This window comes from Pogoniulus pusillus, chromosome 6 (genome assembly GCF_015220805.1).
Source record: "Pogoniulus pusillus isolate bPogPus1 chromosome 6, bPogPus1.pri, whole genome shotgun sequence".
Lineage (NCBI taxonomy): Eukaryota > Metazoa > Chordata > Aves > Piciformes > Lybiidae > Pogoniulus > Pogoniulus pusillus.
Window position 1 is genome coordinate 41,503,053 of NC_087269.1, and position 18,917 is coordinate 41,521,969.

General features: G+C 54.2%; 1 protein-coding gene across 3 annotated transcripts in view; it reads right to left on the reverse strand.

Moving 5' to 3' along the window:
* Window positions 1–4,389: 4,389 nt before the first annotated feature.
* Window positions 4,390–18,917, reverse strand: part of STK32C (serine/threonine kinase 32C) — a 77,733-nt gene continuing 63,205 nt past the window's right edge. For all 3 annotated transcript variants that reach the window (XM_064145370.1, XM_064145369.1, XM_064145371.1), the window contains 10 exons: window positions 18,076–18,227; window positions 16,169–16,342; window positions 14,965–15,002; window positions 13,254–13,343; window positions 12,412–12,515; window positions 12,204–12,320; window positions 9,037–9,162; window positions 8,757–8,888; window positions 7,597–7,664; window positions 4,390–5,987 (listed from right to left, as the gene is read on the reverse strand). In XM_064145370.1, the coding sequence (XP_064001440.1) occupies window positions 5,855–5,987; window positions 7,597–7,664; window positions 8,757–8,888; window positions 9,037–9,162; window positions 12,204–12,320; window positions 12,412–12,515; window positions 13,254–13,343; window positions 14,965–15,002; window positions 16,169–16,342; window positions 18,076–18,227 (1,134 nt within the window). In that variant the 3' untranslated portion in view covers window positions 4,390–5,854. The remainder of the gene's footprint in view (window positions 5,988–7,596; window positions 7,665–8,756; window positions 8,889–9,036; window positions 9,163–12,203; window positions 12,321–12,411; window positions 12,516–13,253; window positions 13,344–14,964; window positions 15,003–16,168; window positions 16,343–18,075; window positions 18,228–18,917) is intronic.

Sequence of the window (18,917 nt, forward strand, 5' to 3'; positions counted from 1 at the left end):
TAGGTGCCCCTGCTTTAGCAGGGAGTTTGGATTGGATGATCTCCTGAGGTCACTTCTAGCCCCACCAGGCTGGGATTTGGGAGTCACACAGTCCCACCCTGCTGTTGAGACCTGCCAGGGGCTACTGGGTCAGTGGCAAACCTTCTGTTTGCAGATGAAGGCAAAATGCCACAAGCATGGTCAGACTTTGCCCACTAGGTCACCACCAACCCCATCTCTGTGTGTCACAGATGCCACCAGAGCTGCTGCAGCATGTGTGAGATGCAGCCTCTCCACTGGCAATGGCAGGCTTTGGCCTCCATCTGGGTCTGAAAGCAGAGGACAAGGAAGAGAACAAAGGAGCTGTGGTGGACGCTGGACTTGTACCCTTCAGCAGCTCTGGTGGCACCAATCAAGGATGGGCTCAAGAGGGCTGAGTGTTTGCACCTGCATTCACCCAGATAAAGAAGGGATGTTTGGGGGGGGGGGTTTGTTTGGCTGACCTGATCTTCCTCTCCCAGCCTGATGCAGTGAGCTGCAGTGCTTCCTGCAGCAGCCCTGCCTGGCAGTGCAGGCAGCCACGTGTTCTACAGTCAATCCTATTCCTTGTGTTCCCCTGCAATTGCACCAAGGCTGTTGAGCACCTCCTGAGGAGGTCCTCTGTCTAAACAGAGTCTTAGTTTGGGTAGGATGAAGTTCAGTAAGGACAAGTGTGGAGTCCTGCATAGGGGGAGGAACAACTCTAGGCACCAGTACAGACTAGGGCTTGCCCTGCTGGAAAGCAGCTCCATAGAGAAAGACTGCCCTAGTGGCCAGCAAGTGATCCATGGGACAGCAATGTGTCCTTGTGGCCAAGAGGGCCAATGGCATCCTGGGGTGCATCAAGAAAAGGGTGGCCAGCAGTCTGGGGAGGTTCTTCTCTCTCTCTGCTCTGCTCTGGTGAGATCACACCTGCAATACTGTGCCCTGCTTTGGGCTCCCCAGTTCAACACAGAGAGGGATCTGCTGGAGAGAGTCCAGTGGAGCCTGTGAGGTTGTTCAGGGGAGTTGAACAGCTCTGTTATGAAGAAAGACTGAGTCTTGGGGTTGTTCAATCTGCAGAAGAGAAGGCTGTGTGGACCAGATCAATGACTATGAATAGCTGAGCAGTGGGTGTCAAGATGAAGGTGCCAGGCTCTTTTTGGTGGTGCACAGTGATAGGACAAGGAACAATGAGTACAAGCTGAACCACAGGAGGATCTACCTCAACATAAGGAGATACTTCTTTGTAGTGTGGGTGACGGAGCACTGGAGCAGGCTGCCCAGAGAGTTTATGGAGCCTCTGTCTCTTGGAGGCTTTCAAAACCCACCTGAACATTTTCTTGCATGACCTGCCCTAGGTGATCCTGCTTTAGCAGGGCAGATGGACTTGATCTCAAGAGGTCTCTTCTAAACCCCTGGCGTTCTATGGTTCTGTGTGCAAACATCCACTTCTGACAGGATTCTGTGGCTTCTCCTGCAGAGCCACGACTCAGAAATGACAGCGAGCACTGGCAGTGGTAAAAACACACATTTATTACTGCAAACAGGCCACAGCTCCTCTGCAGAAACACAGCTCTGGCAGAACTGAACTGGTCTGGTGCGTGGGAGAACTTCCATGCTGTAAAACCACAGGGATGGTTCAACATAAACAACAAGGTACCTCCAAGTGCAACCAAGGCATCAGATGTCAGCATTGTCCAACGCCAAGGTCATGCCCTTGGCTTTTTTTGGCTGTTGCTTTATGACTCTCTGTTTTTTTGTTTGGCAAGGGACAAAGTAATAAAGAGTTGGCAACAGGAGACACATCAGGACCTGACCCAGCATTTGTTTTCTACACGAAGTTCTCAGTGAAGTTTGTGGAACTGAATGGCAAGACTGAAAAATGGGCAACCCTGGAAAACTTGAGAAGACAACAGAGGTGAGAAAAGAACCAAGGTGAGCAGCTGATGGAGACTTTGCAGAGTGAGCGAGGTCATGCCCCATACAAATCTGTCATACAAAACGTGCCTGGGTTCAAAGACTCAGCTGCAGGAATTCATTGGGTTCTGGCTGTGCTGGAGATGGCAACCAGAGCTCTGTTGCCCTCTCCTTCTGCCTGGTAGGATTTGGTGCTAGGAGCATCTCACGGCTTCACCGTGAGGTTTGCTCACACTTGGAGCAACAGAGAGAGGAGCAGTGCTGAGAATCCCACATTGAGCCCCAAGAAAGGGCCCTTTCAGAGAACCCTTTGCATCAGCCTGGTGTCCTCACTGTGCCCAACATCATCTGCTGGTCCCAGCCCTAGCAAGCTGCCCCTGACACCATGTACCCACCAAGAATTTGGCAGATGACCCTTCACCCCAGCAGCACCAGTGGTAGCTGAGGACTCCCTTCGAGGACACCAGCACCAGAGGATTGTGTTGGTGGACCCCCCACTGGACACCCCCCTCCCAGACATCTCTTTCCACCCTTAGCCTGGTCTGTGCCAGATGGCTGCTGCTGGCACCACACTTCCTGCAGCAGCACAGATGGGGTCACCTTTAGATGGGCTGTGTCTCAAAGGAGCCGCGGGGACGTGGCTTGCACCAGCAGTAGTGGCACCAGGGCAGGGAGCATCCCGGGCACCACTGGCACTGCACCTTCAATCCTGCAGTCAGCTTTGGGCCCTCACACCAAGAAGGACATTGAGAGGCTGGAGCAGGGTCCAGAGAAAGGATAACAATGCTGGTGAAAGTTTTGTAGAACAGGTCTGGTGAGCAGCAGCTGAGGGAACTGGAGGTGTTTAGCCTGGAGGAAAGGAGGCTGAGGGGAGACCTCATGGCTCTCTACAACTACCTGAAAGGAGGCTGGAGGCAAGTGGGGCTTGGTTGCCCCTCTCTAGTATCAGGTGGTAGAATGAGAGGAAATAGCCTCAAGTTGTCCCAGGAAAGGTTTAGGTTGAACATGAGGAACAATTTCTGCCCTCTGAGGGTTGTCAAGGCCTGGCCCAGACTGCTCAGGGCAGGGGCAGAATCCCCATCTCTGAAGGTGTTTCAAAGCTGTGAAGATGTAGTGCTGAGGCACATGGTTTGGTGGTGAGCTGGCAGTTGACACTTGGAGCTGATGACCCCATAGGTCTCTTCCAACCAAAACCATTCTGTGACAGGGCCAGGCTCAGCTCAGCCAGCACAGGTTTGTGACAGGGACACAGCAACAGGGCCCAGAGAGCAGCAGCACAGTGGGGACTGAAGAACCCCATGCCTGAAGCCCAAGGGACAATGAAGCAAACCCAAATTTCCTTCCTATCTTTCCTCCATTTCCCAGTAATTTCTTCTCCAGGGTCTAGGCAGGGGCAGGCACCAACAAGACCTGGTCCCTGGTCAGGTTACACCTTGTAGTACTTCAGGTCAGAGGTGAGTGACTCCAGTTTGACCTTACTCACAGTGTCTCCACTCAGCACAAGAATGCCAGCTCAGTGTCCTCCTGCTCCTCTCAATGATCAAGTTTGGGGAATAGGTAGAAGCAGCAAGTGGAGTTTCTCCCCTGTAAAGTCAGCTGGGGTAGAGCCATTACCTGGTGTCTCCCCAGCAGCTCTCCCAAATTCTGCCAAGTTCTGCTGACGACATTTGGCTCAATTTACCCAAGAAGAGTAGTGCTGAAAAGGGAACCAAAAGGACCAACATGGAGATGGTTTGGGGTGAGGCAGCTCACACCCACCTCAGCCTCAAGGGCTGTTTGTTACTTGTCCCAAAAAAATCCCTGAAGGACCTCTCATTAGACATGTCCTACCAAACTGCCACCCAAGAGCTTCTGTCTGAACAGGATCTACCTGTATCTCAGGAAGGTTTGGTCCATAAGTAAGTTCTGCTCCTTGTCATGCTGAGATCCCAAACTTCTGTCATTATTCACAGAAAGATGGCAAACAGTGCAAGGGAGTGAGAAAGCCTCTCCACACCAGTGGGACATCATCTCTGATTGCTAACTCCTCAGTAAACACTTGGGCTTGCCCCTCCTCCTGCTTTGCTTGCCCCACCTGAGTGCTGGTAGAACAGGTGGTGGGTCTCTGCTCCTTGCAGGGTGGTCAGATGCTCTGCTCAGAAGCAAACCAGAGCCTGTTATGATGCAGGATTGTGTCACTGCTACATTGTCCCCTGGCCAGCACCAGTGTCTGTTGCTGATGGGCATGGTTCTGGTGTGGTGGGAGCTGAGCCCACCAAGGCATCCACTGGAGCTGGCAGCCAAGGTACACTCACCATGCCAAGACAGAGCTGGATGCCCTGGCATGTGGCACAGGGGACATGAGAGTAGCGGAGGGACGAGGATGGGGTTGCCCACACAGTGAGCAGGAGCTGCTCCCCACCATTACCAGGGCCCATCCATAGCCCTGAAGAACGTGTGGCTGAGGCTGCAGCCCTCCACCAGGGCCATCCATAGCCCTGAAGAACGTGTGGCTGAGGCTGCAGCCCTCCACTGTGACCCTGGTCCCTCGCTGGTGCTGGATGCTGCCCACTCTGGTGAGAGCTGCCACATCTAACAGCTTCACCTGACTCTGTCCTGAAAATGACTGTGCCATTGTATCAGAGCTGTGCCCATGGACCTGAGCTCTTCTTCGGAGATCTCTGTGCCACTTCGGTCCTGTGGCATGCAGCCACCTGCTGACTTCCACATGAACCTGTGGGAGATGCACACCCCATGTCCTTTCTCACATGGAATGGTTCCATGCCCGTTTCACCTTCCATTTGTGTCCTGGCAGAAACCTCTTCTGTCCACCTCTGCCTCATGAAGGTACAGCAGGGCAGCAGAACCCTGCACCCTCCTCACATCTGGCAGCGACAGATGTTGGCGGTTTGGAAGTGAACACAGTCCCAGCAAAGCCTCTGTGGCAGCAGGACCCACGGCTGGACTTTAGCAGGAGCAACCAAAAGCCACTCTACAGCAGATCAAGCAGCTCAGAGAGTGAAGGCTTGTGGAACAAGAAAGGCAATGTCCACAGATGGACCAAGGCCAGGAGAGGGCCTGATTGGGTCAGACGTTGAACAGGTCAGGTTTAGACAGCTCTGGACAGGGAAAATGAAGTCAACTGAAGGGTGAAATCAGATGTTCCTTTCTCTGAACCCAGCAGCACTGCAAGGCAACCCACTTGGCCTCCTGTCAAACCTGAACTTTGTCACACTGTGTCCTCCAAAACCAGAGAAACAGGCTCAGCCCTGCGCCTCTGGCACAGCTCCTCACCTCTGCAGCAGCTCTGCGAGGGAAGCAAACGTTGGCACAGGGTTGGTCACTGCCCAGCCCCAGGATAACTAAGGGAGTGCAAAAGAAAAGAGTTATTGGCCCCAAGAAGGGGAAGAAACTCTGACAGGTGCGAAGAGGACAAGGAGGTGCCTGGGATACCCTTCTGCTGCAGGATCCCAACAGCTCAGGACTCCAGGAGGCTACCCTGGTGCTACCCAGCACAGCCTGGGGCTGCTCCAACATATGCAGCAGGTGGCTTGTCCCCGAAGCAACCCTTGTGAGCAGAAGACACCAAAGCAGAACCGAAAGCATCCCTTCAGCCTTCCTCCCTGGCCACCTGCTCCGTGTCCTCCTGGCTGTACCCAAGGATGTCACTTCTTGTCACCTGGCTGTATTCAAACCATGAGCAGCTCAGCAACCTGGCATTCAAAAGAACAAGGAGAGAAGCTGATCCATCTCTTTGGCAAGTGGCACGGCGAGGATCTCCACCCACCACGGGTACCCAGCTGGAGAGCCATCCAATCCAGGAGCCTCTTCTGAAGGAACTAGACCTCTCCTGCTACAGCTTTGAGAGACTCCTTGGCGCTCCCGGGTGGCAGCAGAGGACAGCCTGAGGTGCTCAGCACACCCTGAGGATGGGTTATTGGCATGGCCCTTGCCCAGCCTAGCTGCTGCCTGCCGAGGAGCAGACAGAGCTGCACATGTTCAAGCTGGAGGCCTCAGCCTCCGTCTCAGCCTCGTCGGTGGGCTCAGGGTGAGACATGGACTCACTGGTTGGCTCTTGACTCTTCTTTAGCCTGTGTGGAGCAGAGCAGAGGGAGAAGGCATTACACAGACACCCCCAGAGCTGGCAGCCCACAGAGAGTGTGGTGGGAAGGTGCTCTGCAGTGAGTGTGACTGCACCTCAAGAGGTGCCCACAGCAGATTTTTTCCAGAGCACTTGAAGCACAGGGACACAGCTAAGCACACTGAAACACTCTGACACTGTGAGCCAGCTTATCCTCAGGTGGCCAAGAAGGCCACAAGTATCCTGTACTGGATCAGCAATGGTGTGGCCAGCAGGACTGGGACAGCAACTGTCCCCCTGTACTGGGTGCTGGTGAGGGGCAAGAGAAGGCAACAAAGCTGGTGAAGGGTCTGGAGAACAGGTCTGGTGAGGAGTAGCTGAGGGACCCGGGGTCATTCAGCCTGGGGAAAAGGAGAATGAGGGGAGACCTTCTGGCTCCTTACATCTCCCCAGTAGGAGATTGATGTCAGGTGGGGGTTGGTCCCTTCTCCCTAGTAAGGAGTGGTAGGACAAGAGGAAATAGGCTCAAGCTGCACCAGGAGACGTTTTAGGTTGGATATTAGAAGAAACTTCACCATTGAAAGGGTTCTGAAACAGTGGCCCAGGCTGCCCAAGGTGGGTGGTTGAATCCCCATCCCTGGAGGTGTTCTGAAGCTGCAGAGATGTTGTGCTGAGAGACATGGTGCAGGATGAGCCTTGGTAGAGCTGGGGAGTGGTTGGACTCCATCATCTTAAAGGTCCTGTCTCCTGCCTTACTCATGAACCAAGCACTCCCCTGGCTGTGTGCTCAAACGAGGGGCAGCAGCTGTGACAACTTGCCCTGCAGCCACTGTGTTTGGAGAAGACCTTGAAGGTTATAGAATCACAGAATGGTTTGGGTTGGAAGGGACTTGAAAGATCATCTTGAACCAACTCCCCTGCCATGGGCAGGGACACCTACCATTAGACCAGGTTGCTCAAGGCCTCATCCAGCCTGGTCTCGGACACCTCCAGGGAGGGGACATCCAGGACCTCCCTGGGCAACCTGTTCCAGTGTCTCACCATCCTCACTGTAAGGAATTTCTTCCTCATCTCCAGTCTAAATCTCCCCTCTTACAGCTGAAAACCATTGCCTCTCGTCCTGTCACTGCAAGCACTTGTCAAATGTCTCCCCCTGACTTTCTTGCAGGCCCCCTTCAGAGATGGTGGGTGGCAGGGAGCACCAGGCACTCATGGCCAAGATGTGTGTGGGCAGTGCTGCTGAATGCTGAAGCCTTGCAGGTCAGTGTGGAATCACACCTTTGTAGCAGGTTCCTTACTTTCATGTTCCAGTGCATCACTCTCTACAAGCAGGATGGATGAGAAGATGCAGTGGAGGAGCTGCAGCAGTGTCCCACACATATGTTGAACCCCAGAAGTCTCCCTGCAGTACATTTTGTGTAGCAGCAGTCATTAATAACCCTTGAGCTTGTCTCTCTTTTGGTCAGAGATGCAGTACCTGATCTCCTCAGTGGCCATCAGCCACCCAGGGCTATGGCAGCAGCGAGATGCTCCTGGCCCTCAGGCACTGGCACTTTGGTTCCCAAGGGAAGTCAGGTCAAAGAGTCATTTTCCTTTAAAAAAATGCCCCACATACTCACTTCTCTCTGTTAAAGATGACAAAGTCTTGCTGGATGGCTTCAAGGCATTCTTGGAGATAGTCATTTTCCTGTTGAGGAAGAACACCACAGGCATCAAGCAGTCCCATCAGCATCTCACAGCTCCAGCCACCAGGAGCTTCAGCTGACACATGATGGGGACAGCTCACTACCTCCATGGCTTTTTTCTTCTACACAGTAACAAGTGATAGGACAAGAGGAAATGGCCTCAAGTTACATCAGAGATCAGTCATAGAATCAACCAGGTTGGAAGAGACCTCCAAGCTCATCCAGTCCAACCTAGCACCCAGCCCTGTTCAGTCAACTAGACCCTGGCACTAAGTGCCTCATCCAGTCTCTTCTTGAACATCTCCAGGGATAGTTTAGGTTGGAGACAAGGAACAATTTCTACCCCCTCCAAAAGGCTGTCAGTGGCTAACCCAGGCTGTCCAGGGCAGTGGTGGAGTTTCTACTCCTGCAGGGGTTTCAAAGCTGTGGAGCTGAGGGACATGGTTTAGTGGTGATCTTGCGGTGCTGGATTAATGATTGAACTTGACCCTAAAGGTCTCCTCCAACTTAACCAACTCTGATTCTATGATTCTTGATCGATGTGCCCAGCCCTCTCTTTGTCCCTTCCTCTGCCAAAGCACAGGGTACTGTGAGAGAGTTCTATCACTGTTACATACATCTGGTTGTTGGGAGGACACCTCGGGCAGATTTTTTAACCAAAATCAATCTGCAGTTACTCCATTGTCAGAGAGACACAGAATGGGTTTGGTTACAAGAGAGCTTCCACGTCATCAAACTCAACCCTTAACCCAGCACTGCCAGCTCATCACTACACCATGATTGGTGAGACACTGGCTCAGGCTGCCCACAGGGGTCATGACTGCCCCTCCCAGGGTGCGATCAAGGCCAGGCTGGATGAGGCTTTGAGCAACCTGCTCTAGTGGGAGCTGTCCCTGCCCATGCCACGGTGTTTGGAACTGGATGATCTTTAGGGTCCCTTCCAACCCAAACCATTCTATGATTCTAAGTCCCTCAGCACCTCACCTCCATGGCTTTGAAGCCCCTTCCCCATTTCCTGAACTACTGCTCCCCCTCCCCAGCTTCAGCAGCTCAGCCTCTTTCCCTGGCTGGCCACCACCCCAGAAAGCACTCACCGACTGGGAGCTGTCCTTGCTGTTATCCCTCGACTTGTTCTTCGCAAGCCTCTTCTTCTTCTTGTGCAAGGGCCTGGACTCCAGGATCATCTCCTCCAGCTCGAAGGTGGGGTCGCAGTGCAGGCGCCCCTTCTGCGGGACACAGCACCCGGCACCTCAGCCGCCGCACTCGCCTGCCCCCGCCAGCACCCCCACAGCCTGCTTCTCCCTCACAGAGCCTCTGCCCAAGGCAGCAGTGCCTCCCAGGCGCAGCAGCAGGACGCTGAGCATCCCTACTCACGTTGGGGACGAAGCCTGGCTCCAGCCGCTTGGCGCTGATGTCGCTCCAGACCACGCCGGACAGGTAGGCAGAGGCCTGGACGTCGGCCAGGCAGGAGAAGCGGTGCTCGGGGTTGACCGTCAGCAGCTGGGCAGAGAGGGCTCCCGTCAGGAGCAGTGTGGCCAGTAGGACAAGGGAGGTTATTCTGCCCCTGTACTCAGCACTGCTCAGGCCACACCTTGAGTGCTGTGTCCAGTTCTGGGCCCCTCAATTCAAGAGAGATGTTGAGGTGCTGGAAGGTGTCCAGAGAAGGGCAACAAAGCTGGTGAGGGGCCTGGAACACAAACCCTGTGAGGGGAGGCTGAGGGAGCTGGGGGTGTGCAGCCTGCAGAAGAGGAGGCTTAGGGGTGATCTTATTACTGTCTACCACTACTTGAAGGGAGGCTGTAGCCAGGTGGGGTTGGTCTCTTCTCCCAGGCAACCAGCAATAGAACAAGGGGACACAGTCTCAAGTTGTGCCAGGGTAGGTATAGGCTGGGTGTTAGGAGGAAGTTCTTCACAGAGAGAGTGATTGGCACTGGAATGGGCTGCCCAGGGAGGTGGTGGAGGCACCGTCCCTGGGGGTCTTCAAGCAAAGCCTGGATGAGGCACTCAGTGCCATGGTCTGGTTGATTGGTTAGGGCTGGGTGCTAGGTTGGACTGGATGATCTTGGAGGTCTCTTCCAACCTGGTTGATTCTATGATTCTATCAGAGCAGACATAGCAGACAGGGCCATGCCAGCAACACCCTAGCAATGCCCTGGCCCGTGCCACAGACAGGGAGACAGAGGGCACCCTCAGCAGCATGCTGATGACACCAAGGGGAGTAGTGCGCTTGGTAAGCCCGAAGGACGCGATGGGTGCCATCAGGAGAGGGACCTGGACAGGCTGGAGAGCTGAGCTGAGCAGAGCCTCATCAGGCTCAGTAAGGCAAAGTGTAAGGTCCTCCACCTAGGCTGGGGCAGTCCTTGACACCTGGGTGACAGGGCACTGGAGCAGGTTGCCCAGAGAGGTTGTGGAGTCTCTTTCTCTGGAGCCCTTCAAAAGCCACCTGGATGCATTCCTCTGTGACCTGCCCTAGCTGGTCCTGCTTTGGCAGGGGGGTTGGACTCGATGATCTCTGGTGGTCCCTTCCAACCCCTAACAGACTGTGACTGCGTGACACAGGCTGGGGGATGAGGAGATTGAGAGCAGCCCTGCAGAAAAGGACCTGGGGGTACTGGAGGATGAGAAGCTGCACATGAGCCAGCAATGAGCACTTGCAGCCCAGAAGGCCAATCCTGGGCTGCATCAAAGAAGTGAGGACAGCAAGCTGAGAGAGGGGATTCTGCTACTCTGCTCTGCTCTGGGGAGACCTCACCTGGAGTGCTGTATCCACCTATGGGGACCCCAGCCCAGGAGGGACAGAGGAGGCCACAAAGATAATCAGAGGGCTGGAGCACCTCTCCTATGGGAACAGGATGAGAGTTGGGGTTGTTGAGCCAGGAGAAGAAAAGGCCCCAAAGACACCTTAGAGCTTCATTTCAGTGTCTGAAGGGGACCTACAGGAAGGCTGGGGAGGGACTGTTTAGAAGGGCCTGTGGTGATAGGACAAGGGGCAGTGGTTTGAAACTGGAGCAGGAGAGATTTAGGTTGGCCATCAGCAGGAAGTTCTTCACAATGGGGGTGGTAAGATACTGGAACTGGTTGCCCAGAGAGGTGGTGGAGGCCTCGTCCCTGTAAATGTTCAAGGCCAGGCTGGACTGGGCTGTGAGCAACTTGGACCAGTTGAAGATGTCCCTGCCCATGGCAGGGAATTTGGACTAGTTAGCCTTTAAGGCCCCTTCCAACCCAACCCACTCCATGAGTCTACTGTTCCATGATTCTGTGCTCCCCTGGCTCTGCACGGGAGCCCAGCAGATGGCAATGCAAACCTGCTGAATGTTCTGCTGCATCCAGAACTACCAACACTGCTTCTAATTAAATCACAGTCTAATTGTGGCAACCCTCCACCCAACGCCAACTGACACCAGAGTCACTTGGCTGCTGCCAGCACGTGCCTGTCTTTTCAGAGCCTTCTGGCCAGTCGCTCCTCTGAGCTCTCCAGCAAGCAGAGCTACAACACAACCTCCACACCAACTCAACAGCTTTCTCGGGCAGCACTAGAAGGAAAGCAGCAGAGACCATCCCGTGGATTGCAAATCCCCTGCAGGAACTCACCACACCAGAGGAACCTCCTGAAGTTCAGCCAAGGCAAGTGTGGGGTCCTGCAGCTGGGGAGAAACAACTCCCTGCAGCAGTACAGGTGAGGGGTGACCTGCTGGGAAGCAGCTGTGTGGAGAAGGACCTGGGAGTGCTGGGGGACAAGTTCCCCGTGAGCCAGCAATGTGCTCTCATGGCCAGAAAGGCAAATAGTCTCCTGGGGTACATGAAGAAGAGTGTGGACAGCAGGTTGAGGGAAGTTCTCCTCCACCTCTACTCTGCCCTGATGAGGCCACAGCTGGAGTCCTGGGTCCAGTTCTGGGCTCCACAGCTCAAGGGAGACAGGGAACTACCAGAGATAGTCCAGGGCAGGCTCCAAAGATGCTGAGGGGCCTGCAGCATCTCTGTGAGGAGGAAAGGCTGAGAGCCCTGGGGCTGTTGAGCCTGGAGAAGAGCAGCCTGAGAAGAGATCTCATTGATGCTCAACAAGAGCAAAAGGACCTGTGGAAGGCAAGAAGATGGGGGAGCCAGACTCTTGTCGGTGGTGCCCAGTGACAGGACAAGGGGGCAGTGGGCACAGACTGCAACCCAGGAGGTTCCACCTGAACAGAAGTAGGCTTGTTTGGTGTGAGGGTGCTGGAGCCCTGCAGCAGGCTGCCCAAAGAGGTTGTAGAGTCTCCTTCTCTGGACAGATTCCAAACCCACATGGACATTGTGACCCTGGGCAAGCTGCTGTGGGTGCCCTGCTTTAGCTGGGGGGTCGGACTGGATGATGTCCAGAGGTCACTTGCAGCCCCCACCACACTGGGAGGCTGTGACCACACAAGGTTGTCCTGTGCTTCAGCCTGAATGGAGCCACAACCATCAGTCTCAATTTTACATCATTTCCATAAGCTGAAGGTTTCCCAGCCCAGCCCTCACACACTGTGGCTACCACCCAACACCACCCCCACCAAGAGGACATTTACCTTTCTCAGCAGAGCCACCATCTCTTTTGACCATGTTGATGAGTACTGAACGCTGACAGTGCTGAAGAGCTGGACTAAGGACTCCACAGGGTTGCTGGAGTGGATGTCATAGGGTCTCTGGGAGAGGAAAGCAGAGAGATGAGAAGAATTCCCTCTCCTCACAACTGGAAAGCAAGTTCTTAGACCTGGGCCCACCCAGGAGCCTTACCCAGCCCCGCAGCAGCTCGTAAGCCATGACTCCCAGCGACCACCAGTCAACCTCAAAGGAGTATCCTGTCCCACCGCTCAGGAAGGAATGGAAAATCTCTGGGGCTGAACAGGAAGGCAAAGCACAACAGGTTCTTCCTTGACGTTGGTCTGCTCCAATTTCAGCATCTCACACACGACAGCATCTAAAACTTTATGGTTCTCCAGGCACTGGGCCCCACGGGAGGCCATGGCAGCCAGCAAAGCAGCAGCAGCAGCAGCATACCAGCCCTCACCAGGCAGCTGGGGTTTGGGGTGCCCACGAGGAGATCCCTCTCAACCCAGTAACTAAGAGATGGCAGAACCCCAGTGCCCAATAGGATGCCCCAAATCTCATTCCAGGAACAGCAGGGAGGGCAGGGTTGGATGGGGAGGGGAGGACAGTGTGGGTTGGGCACTGCAGAGTAGGATGAGATGGAGAGGGCAGGGTGGGATGGGTAAGGCAGGGCAGGGTGAGGTTGGAAAGGGAGGGCAGGGTGGCATGGGGAAGGCAGAGTGAGATGGGATGGGGAGGGCACAATGGGATGGGATGGGATAGGGAGGGCAGGGCAGGATGGGATGGGGAAGGCAGGATGTGATGGTGAGGACATGCTGCTGGAGGTTCATCACCCAGGAGTTTCACCTCTCAAAGGCTCAGGCTCTGCCGAGTGACTCAGGAGCAGGCATTAAGGGGCTCGATTAATGCCCTCAATTAATGTCCTTGATTAATTCCATGTCTCTCGCATGGGCAAGGGCTGGTAAGGACATGCAGTGTGCACTCTGGAGAAGTGAAGCCCGGAGGTGAGGAGCAGGGCTGGACCTTACCCATGTATGGCTTGGTTCCTGCCAGGGCAGTTGCCCGCTCTCCATCCCTAATGATTGTTGCAATGTTAAAATCTGTTAGGTGGGCATGACCTTGAAGAGAGAGAAGCAGTCAATGGCAGCCCAGGACAGAGGTGGTGCAGAGTCACAACAGATCTGTCTCATCAGCTCCTGCCCTCAGCACGGCAGTGGCACAGGCAGGCCAGGAGCAGATCCCACCAAATGGCCCCACCAGATTCTTAGATTCATAGACTCACAGAATGGGTTGGGAGGAACCTTAAAGACCATCCAGTTCCAACTCCATGCCATGGGCAGAGACATCTCCTACTACGCTAGGCTGCTCAAGACCTCATCCAGCTTGGCTTTCAGCACTTCCAGGCTTGGATCCTCCACAACCTCCCTGGACAACCTGTTCCAGTGCCTCACTACCCTCATGTAAAGAATTTCTTCCTCAGGTCTTATCTCAATACAGCTTCTTCCAGTTTGAAATCACCACCCCTTGTCCTGTCACTCCATGCCTTTGTGAAAAGTCCCTCTCCAGCTCTCCTGTAGCCCACTTCAAATCCTCTAAGGTCTGAGGCCAGTCTGGTATTGAGCAAACTCACCCACGTGCCCTGCCAGGCTACTTTCTGCTTTCTATCCATAAGCCAGATATGAAGCTGGTGAAGTCATCTCTCACCTCTCCTTTCTCCCCTTTATCCCTGTGCTGTTTTCTAAGGAATTTCCTTGCAAGTTTGGTTTGGAGAAGACTCTGTGGTAGAACTGAGGTGGTTTGGAACCTGCTGTCCTGAGAGGTTGTGCCACTGGAGCAGCAGCATTGCAAGATCTCTGGTAGTACTTCTCTGTGAAGCACTGGCAGAGATGCTCTCAGACAAACAGATCATAGAATGGTAAGGGTTGGGTTGGAAGGGATCTCTGGAGATCATCGAGTCCAGCCACCACTGCCAAAGCAGGGTCACCTGGGACTGGTCACACAGGAACACATCCAGGTGGGTTTTGAAAGGCTTCAGTGATGGAGACTCCAGAGCCTGTCTGGGCAGCCTGCTCCAGGGCTCCAGTACTCTCACACCAAAGAAGTTTCTCTTCATCTTCAGGTGGAACCTCCTGGGTTGCAGTTTGTATTCATTGTCCCACGTCCTGCCACAGGACAACAGTGAAAAGAGCCTGGCCCTTTCTTGCCCTCCACCCTTCAGATAGTTATAAACATTCACAAGCTCCCCTCTCAGGCTGCCCTTTGCCAGGCTCAACAGCCCCAGGTCTCAGCCTCTCCTCATCAGAGGGATGTTCTCAAAAAGGTTTAGATTGTCTCATAAAGTTCCTGAGCTCAGCCCACCTGGCTGACCACACATCCATCCCCTCAGAAGACATCAAAGCCATCCTAGAATTGTGTGCTCAGATCCCTCACTCTAAAGCTCAGCAAGCCCAGTTCTCTGCTTTGTGCCTCCCACCACCCCAGGTACCACGGGTCTGGCTTGGGGACCTGTGCACAGGGCCAAAGGAGAGAGAGGAGGCAGCGTGTAGGGGTAGGAGGAGAGAGGCTGCCCTTGGAGGGACCTCCCTGGTGTGACGATGCACAGGTACATCCAGCCAAAGACCCCTCGGTCAGAAGGAAAGCTGCTTTTCCCACACCCTTCCCAGATAAAAGGACATCCAGGATTCAGGAATCTTTCCCTCAGCTGAAGGAAGCAGACACAGCAGAACAGAGAGGTCCTACCTTGCTCATCAAGGAGGATGTTGTCTGGTTTTACATCTCTGGGAAAAGAAGCAAGGTTACAGCAAGATGAGATCTCAGTCAGGTCCAGGATGCAACTCAACAACTAAAAGCAATGCTGCAACTTTCTGATCCATCAAAAATTAGGAACAAATAAGCCCAAAATGCCCCAAAGAAGAATCACAGAATGTTTGGGTTGGAAAGGACCTCAAAGATCGTCCAGTTCCAAGCCACTGCCATGGGCAGGGACATCTCCCACTAGACCTGGTTGCTCAAAGCCCCATCCAACCTGGCCTTGAGCACTTCTGAAGTCCCTTTATGATGGATTGGAAATATGCTTTTCCTGGGAAGCTGGGAAAAAAAGTGGGAACGTGGGACTTGATCAGGACATCACTTCTGAGGACAATCAGTAACTTAACTCCAAGCCTGTTTCTATGGAGCTCTTGATTGCTCTGAAACCCACCCTAGAAGGTGTCTTTAGCCTTCAACAAAGTGTCAGGCTTCCTCCAAGTGACAGGGAGCAGGACCAGCAGCTGAGGTGGCCCAGGACCAGCACTGCTGGAGTGGTTTCATGGCAGCAGCTCCCTGACTTGGATGCTGGACCCAATGCTGTTTAGTATCTCCATAAGTGATGTGGGTGTGGATCTGGATCTAAGATCAAGAGCACCCTGATGAATTTTGCAGATGACACCAAAATGAGTGAGGAGGTTGACACTCCAGAAGGAAGAGCCACCCTCCAGGAAGACCTGGACATGCTGCAGGAGTGGGATAGCAAGAGCCACATTAATTTCATGGAGGCCAAGTGTAGGGTCTTGCACCTGGGAATACACAGCCCAGGAGTGCAGCTCAGACTGGGACCCACCTGGCTGGAGAGCAGCTCTGTGGAAAAGGAGCTGGAGGTCTTGGTGGACAAGCAGCTCAGCCTGAGTGAACAGTATGCTGCAGCAGCAAAGAAAGCCAACAGGATGCTGGGTTGCATCAACAGGGGCAGCAGAGGTAGAGAAGTCACTGTCCCACCTCATTTCAACTACACTATCACCTGGAAAGATTGGCTCAGGTGATCCCTGGGGTCCTCTCCAACCTGGCATTCTGTGACTTGGGAGCACTGGTGGCATTAAGCAAGGGCAGCGCCGCACACTCCAGCCCAGGCATAGGCAGGGTGGTTCTTGGGCAGCTGCCCCCAGCTCAGAAGGGTGTGTGGGGGTACCTGTGGATGATGTGCTGGCTTCGCAGGTAGTCAAGGGCCAAGGCCATCTCACAGATGTAGAGCTTGACTGTCTCCTCTGTGAACTGAACGTTCTGCTGCAGGTGGTAGCGCAGGTCCCCGCCCAGCAGCAAGTCCACCACCATGAACATGTCCTCCTCGTCCTGGAAGGAGTACCTGCGGGGTCGGGGAGATGTCAGCAAGCAGGATGAGGCTCACAGGAGTCACAAAGCCAGCTCAGGCTTTCCCCTCTCCTAGTTACACAGCTCCTGGGGAACCTGCAGGAGCCCAAGAGTCCTACCACGAGCACACGCTGGCTTCAGGGCCCACACTTTCTGACTTGGCAACTGCAACCCAAGGTGGCCCTCTGGTTTTGAACCTTTTGCCCCAGTAAGAGGTTCACACCCCAATTAATGTCACCATTGTTGCCTCCTGGGACCCCTCCCAGCAGGCAGGGGTGCAGGCAGCAGGGGACACAATGGACAGGCAGCAGTTCAGACAGGGGTTCAAGCAGAGGGGCAGGAAGAGCTGCAGGCTGAGTTGCAGGCAGGGGGCAGGAAAAGGGACAAGCACAGCTGCAGGCAGAGAGGCAGGCAGGGGGCAAGCAGGGGTGCAGGCAGAGCTCAGGGCTTTGTGAGCCAGTTGCTTGCAGGAAACCTTCCACTCTCAATCACACACAATCTGACAAACCTCCTGAGATCTCTCTGCTGATCCCAAAACCAACTGGGAAACCTCAACTGTCAACTGACCACGAAGCCCAGAAGAGAGCTCCCTATTCCCTATGGAGCCAGCCAGAGCTTGACAGCAGGGAAGGCAGCCCCAAAACAAGCTCCAGTGCTGTCTGTAGTGGTGGGATTCATGAAGAGCAAATCATAGAATCACAGAATCAACCAGGTTGGAAGAGACCTCCAAGATCATCCAGTCCAACCTAGCACCCAGCCCTAGCCAGTCAACCAGACCATGGCACTAAGTGCCTCATCCAGGCTTTGCTTGAACACCTCCAGGGATGGTGACTCCACCACCTCCCTGGGCAGCCCATTCCAATGCCAATCACTCTCTCTGCCAACAACTTCCTCCTAACATCCAGCCTAGACCTCCCCCAGCACAACTTGAGACTGTGTCTCCTTGTTCTGTTGCTGGTTGCCTGGCAGAAGAGACCAACCCCACCTGGCTAAAACCTCCCTTCAGGTAGTTGTAGACAGCAATGAGGTCTGCCCTGAGCCTCCTCTTCTCCAGGCTAAACACCCCCAGCTCCCTCAGCCTCTCCTCAAATGGGATCACCTGGGTCTGCTCTCAGCCCAAGCATGGGTTTGTGCTAAAGCAGGAGCTGAAAGAGGAAGCTTTTACTAAGAGAGAGCTTCCTCAAGGATTTCATTGCTTCTTGCAAGAAAATGTTTGCAGTTGCTGAAATGCTGGGAAAAAAGCAGCATTCACTTTGGTGCAAAACACTGCATTTTGGAGCATTTCTAGACAGTTGCCTCTAAAAATGCTGAGGCTTGGAGTTGTCAAGCTGCTGTCTGCTACAGAAACTAGCCCCAGACATTATCTAATTCCCCGTGGACTGTCACAGCTCTCAGTATCTCCGTGCACATGAGATGGATTCCCCTCAATGGCAGTCACCAAGAGCATCCCACTGCCCACAGACAGCTCAGTCAAGCTGCAGACCAGCACAGCATGGCAGAGAAGGATTCCATGGGTACATGTAGAAGGCAAACACAACAAGAGAAGCTGAGCTGGTCTAACGTTGATGCCACAACCTTCCAGCACCTTCTGAGCTATGTTTCCTGAATGCATTTCTTACTATCAGCGACTTCCACCATGGCAGCTGACTGAGATGCTCCCATGGATGTCTGTGACCCCAGTAGGTGGCTCTGTGGGCACCAGAAGGCACAGGCAAAGATGCTGCTCACCAGAGGTTGACCAGGAAGACGTGCTCGATCTCCTGCAGGATCTCCAGCTCCCTGAAGACGTTGCGGACCTCATCCCGCTCGATGCACTGCTGCTTGTTCATGTACTTCATGGCATACATCTTCTCAGTGTCCCTCTTCTGCACAATGCACACCTGAAGCACCACAAAGGGGGGAGGATGAGAGAGATCTCGTGAGACATTCCACGCCCTCCTTTGCTGCACCACCAGGCCCAGGCTCAGCACTTCCATCTCACCATCAAACCCGGTGGGCTGAGACGCAGGATCTGGGGGTCTCAGCATCCCTGCCCCAGGCACAGTGCACAGCCAGCCCACCCAGGCTGTCCTTCACCGTGCAGCCACACCAGAGCTTCCTCTAGAATGCACTGGCCAGCCCCAGGGAGAACATCCCTACAACTACCTGAAGGGACAGTGCGGGGCGGGGGCTGGAGCTGGTCTCATCTCACAGGTAGCTGGAGACAGAACAAGGGGGAATGGCCTCAAGTTGAGACTGGGGAGGCTTAGACTGGACATTAGGAAAAGGTTTTTCACAGAGTGGGTGTTCAGGCACTGGAAGGAGCTGCCCAGGGAGGTGGTGGAGTCACCCACTCTGGATGTTTGAAGGGTCGTTTGGATGTGGTGCTTAGGGCTATGGTTTAAGGTGACTCTTGTAGAGTAGGGATATAGGTTGGGCTTGGTGATCCTGAGGATTTTGTCCAACCTGCATATTTCTGTGTGATTCTGTGATCCCAGCAGGGAAGAGTGACTGGGAGCTGTGTGTGGGAGCTCTGTGACCAGCTTTGGGCAGTAGTGGGGCTCCTCACCCAGCCTAGACTCCATTCTGCT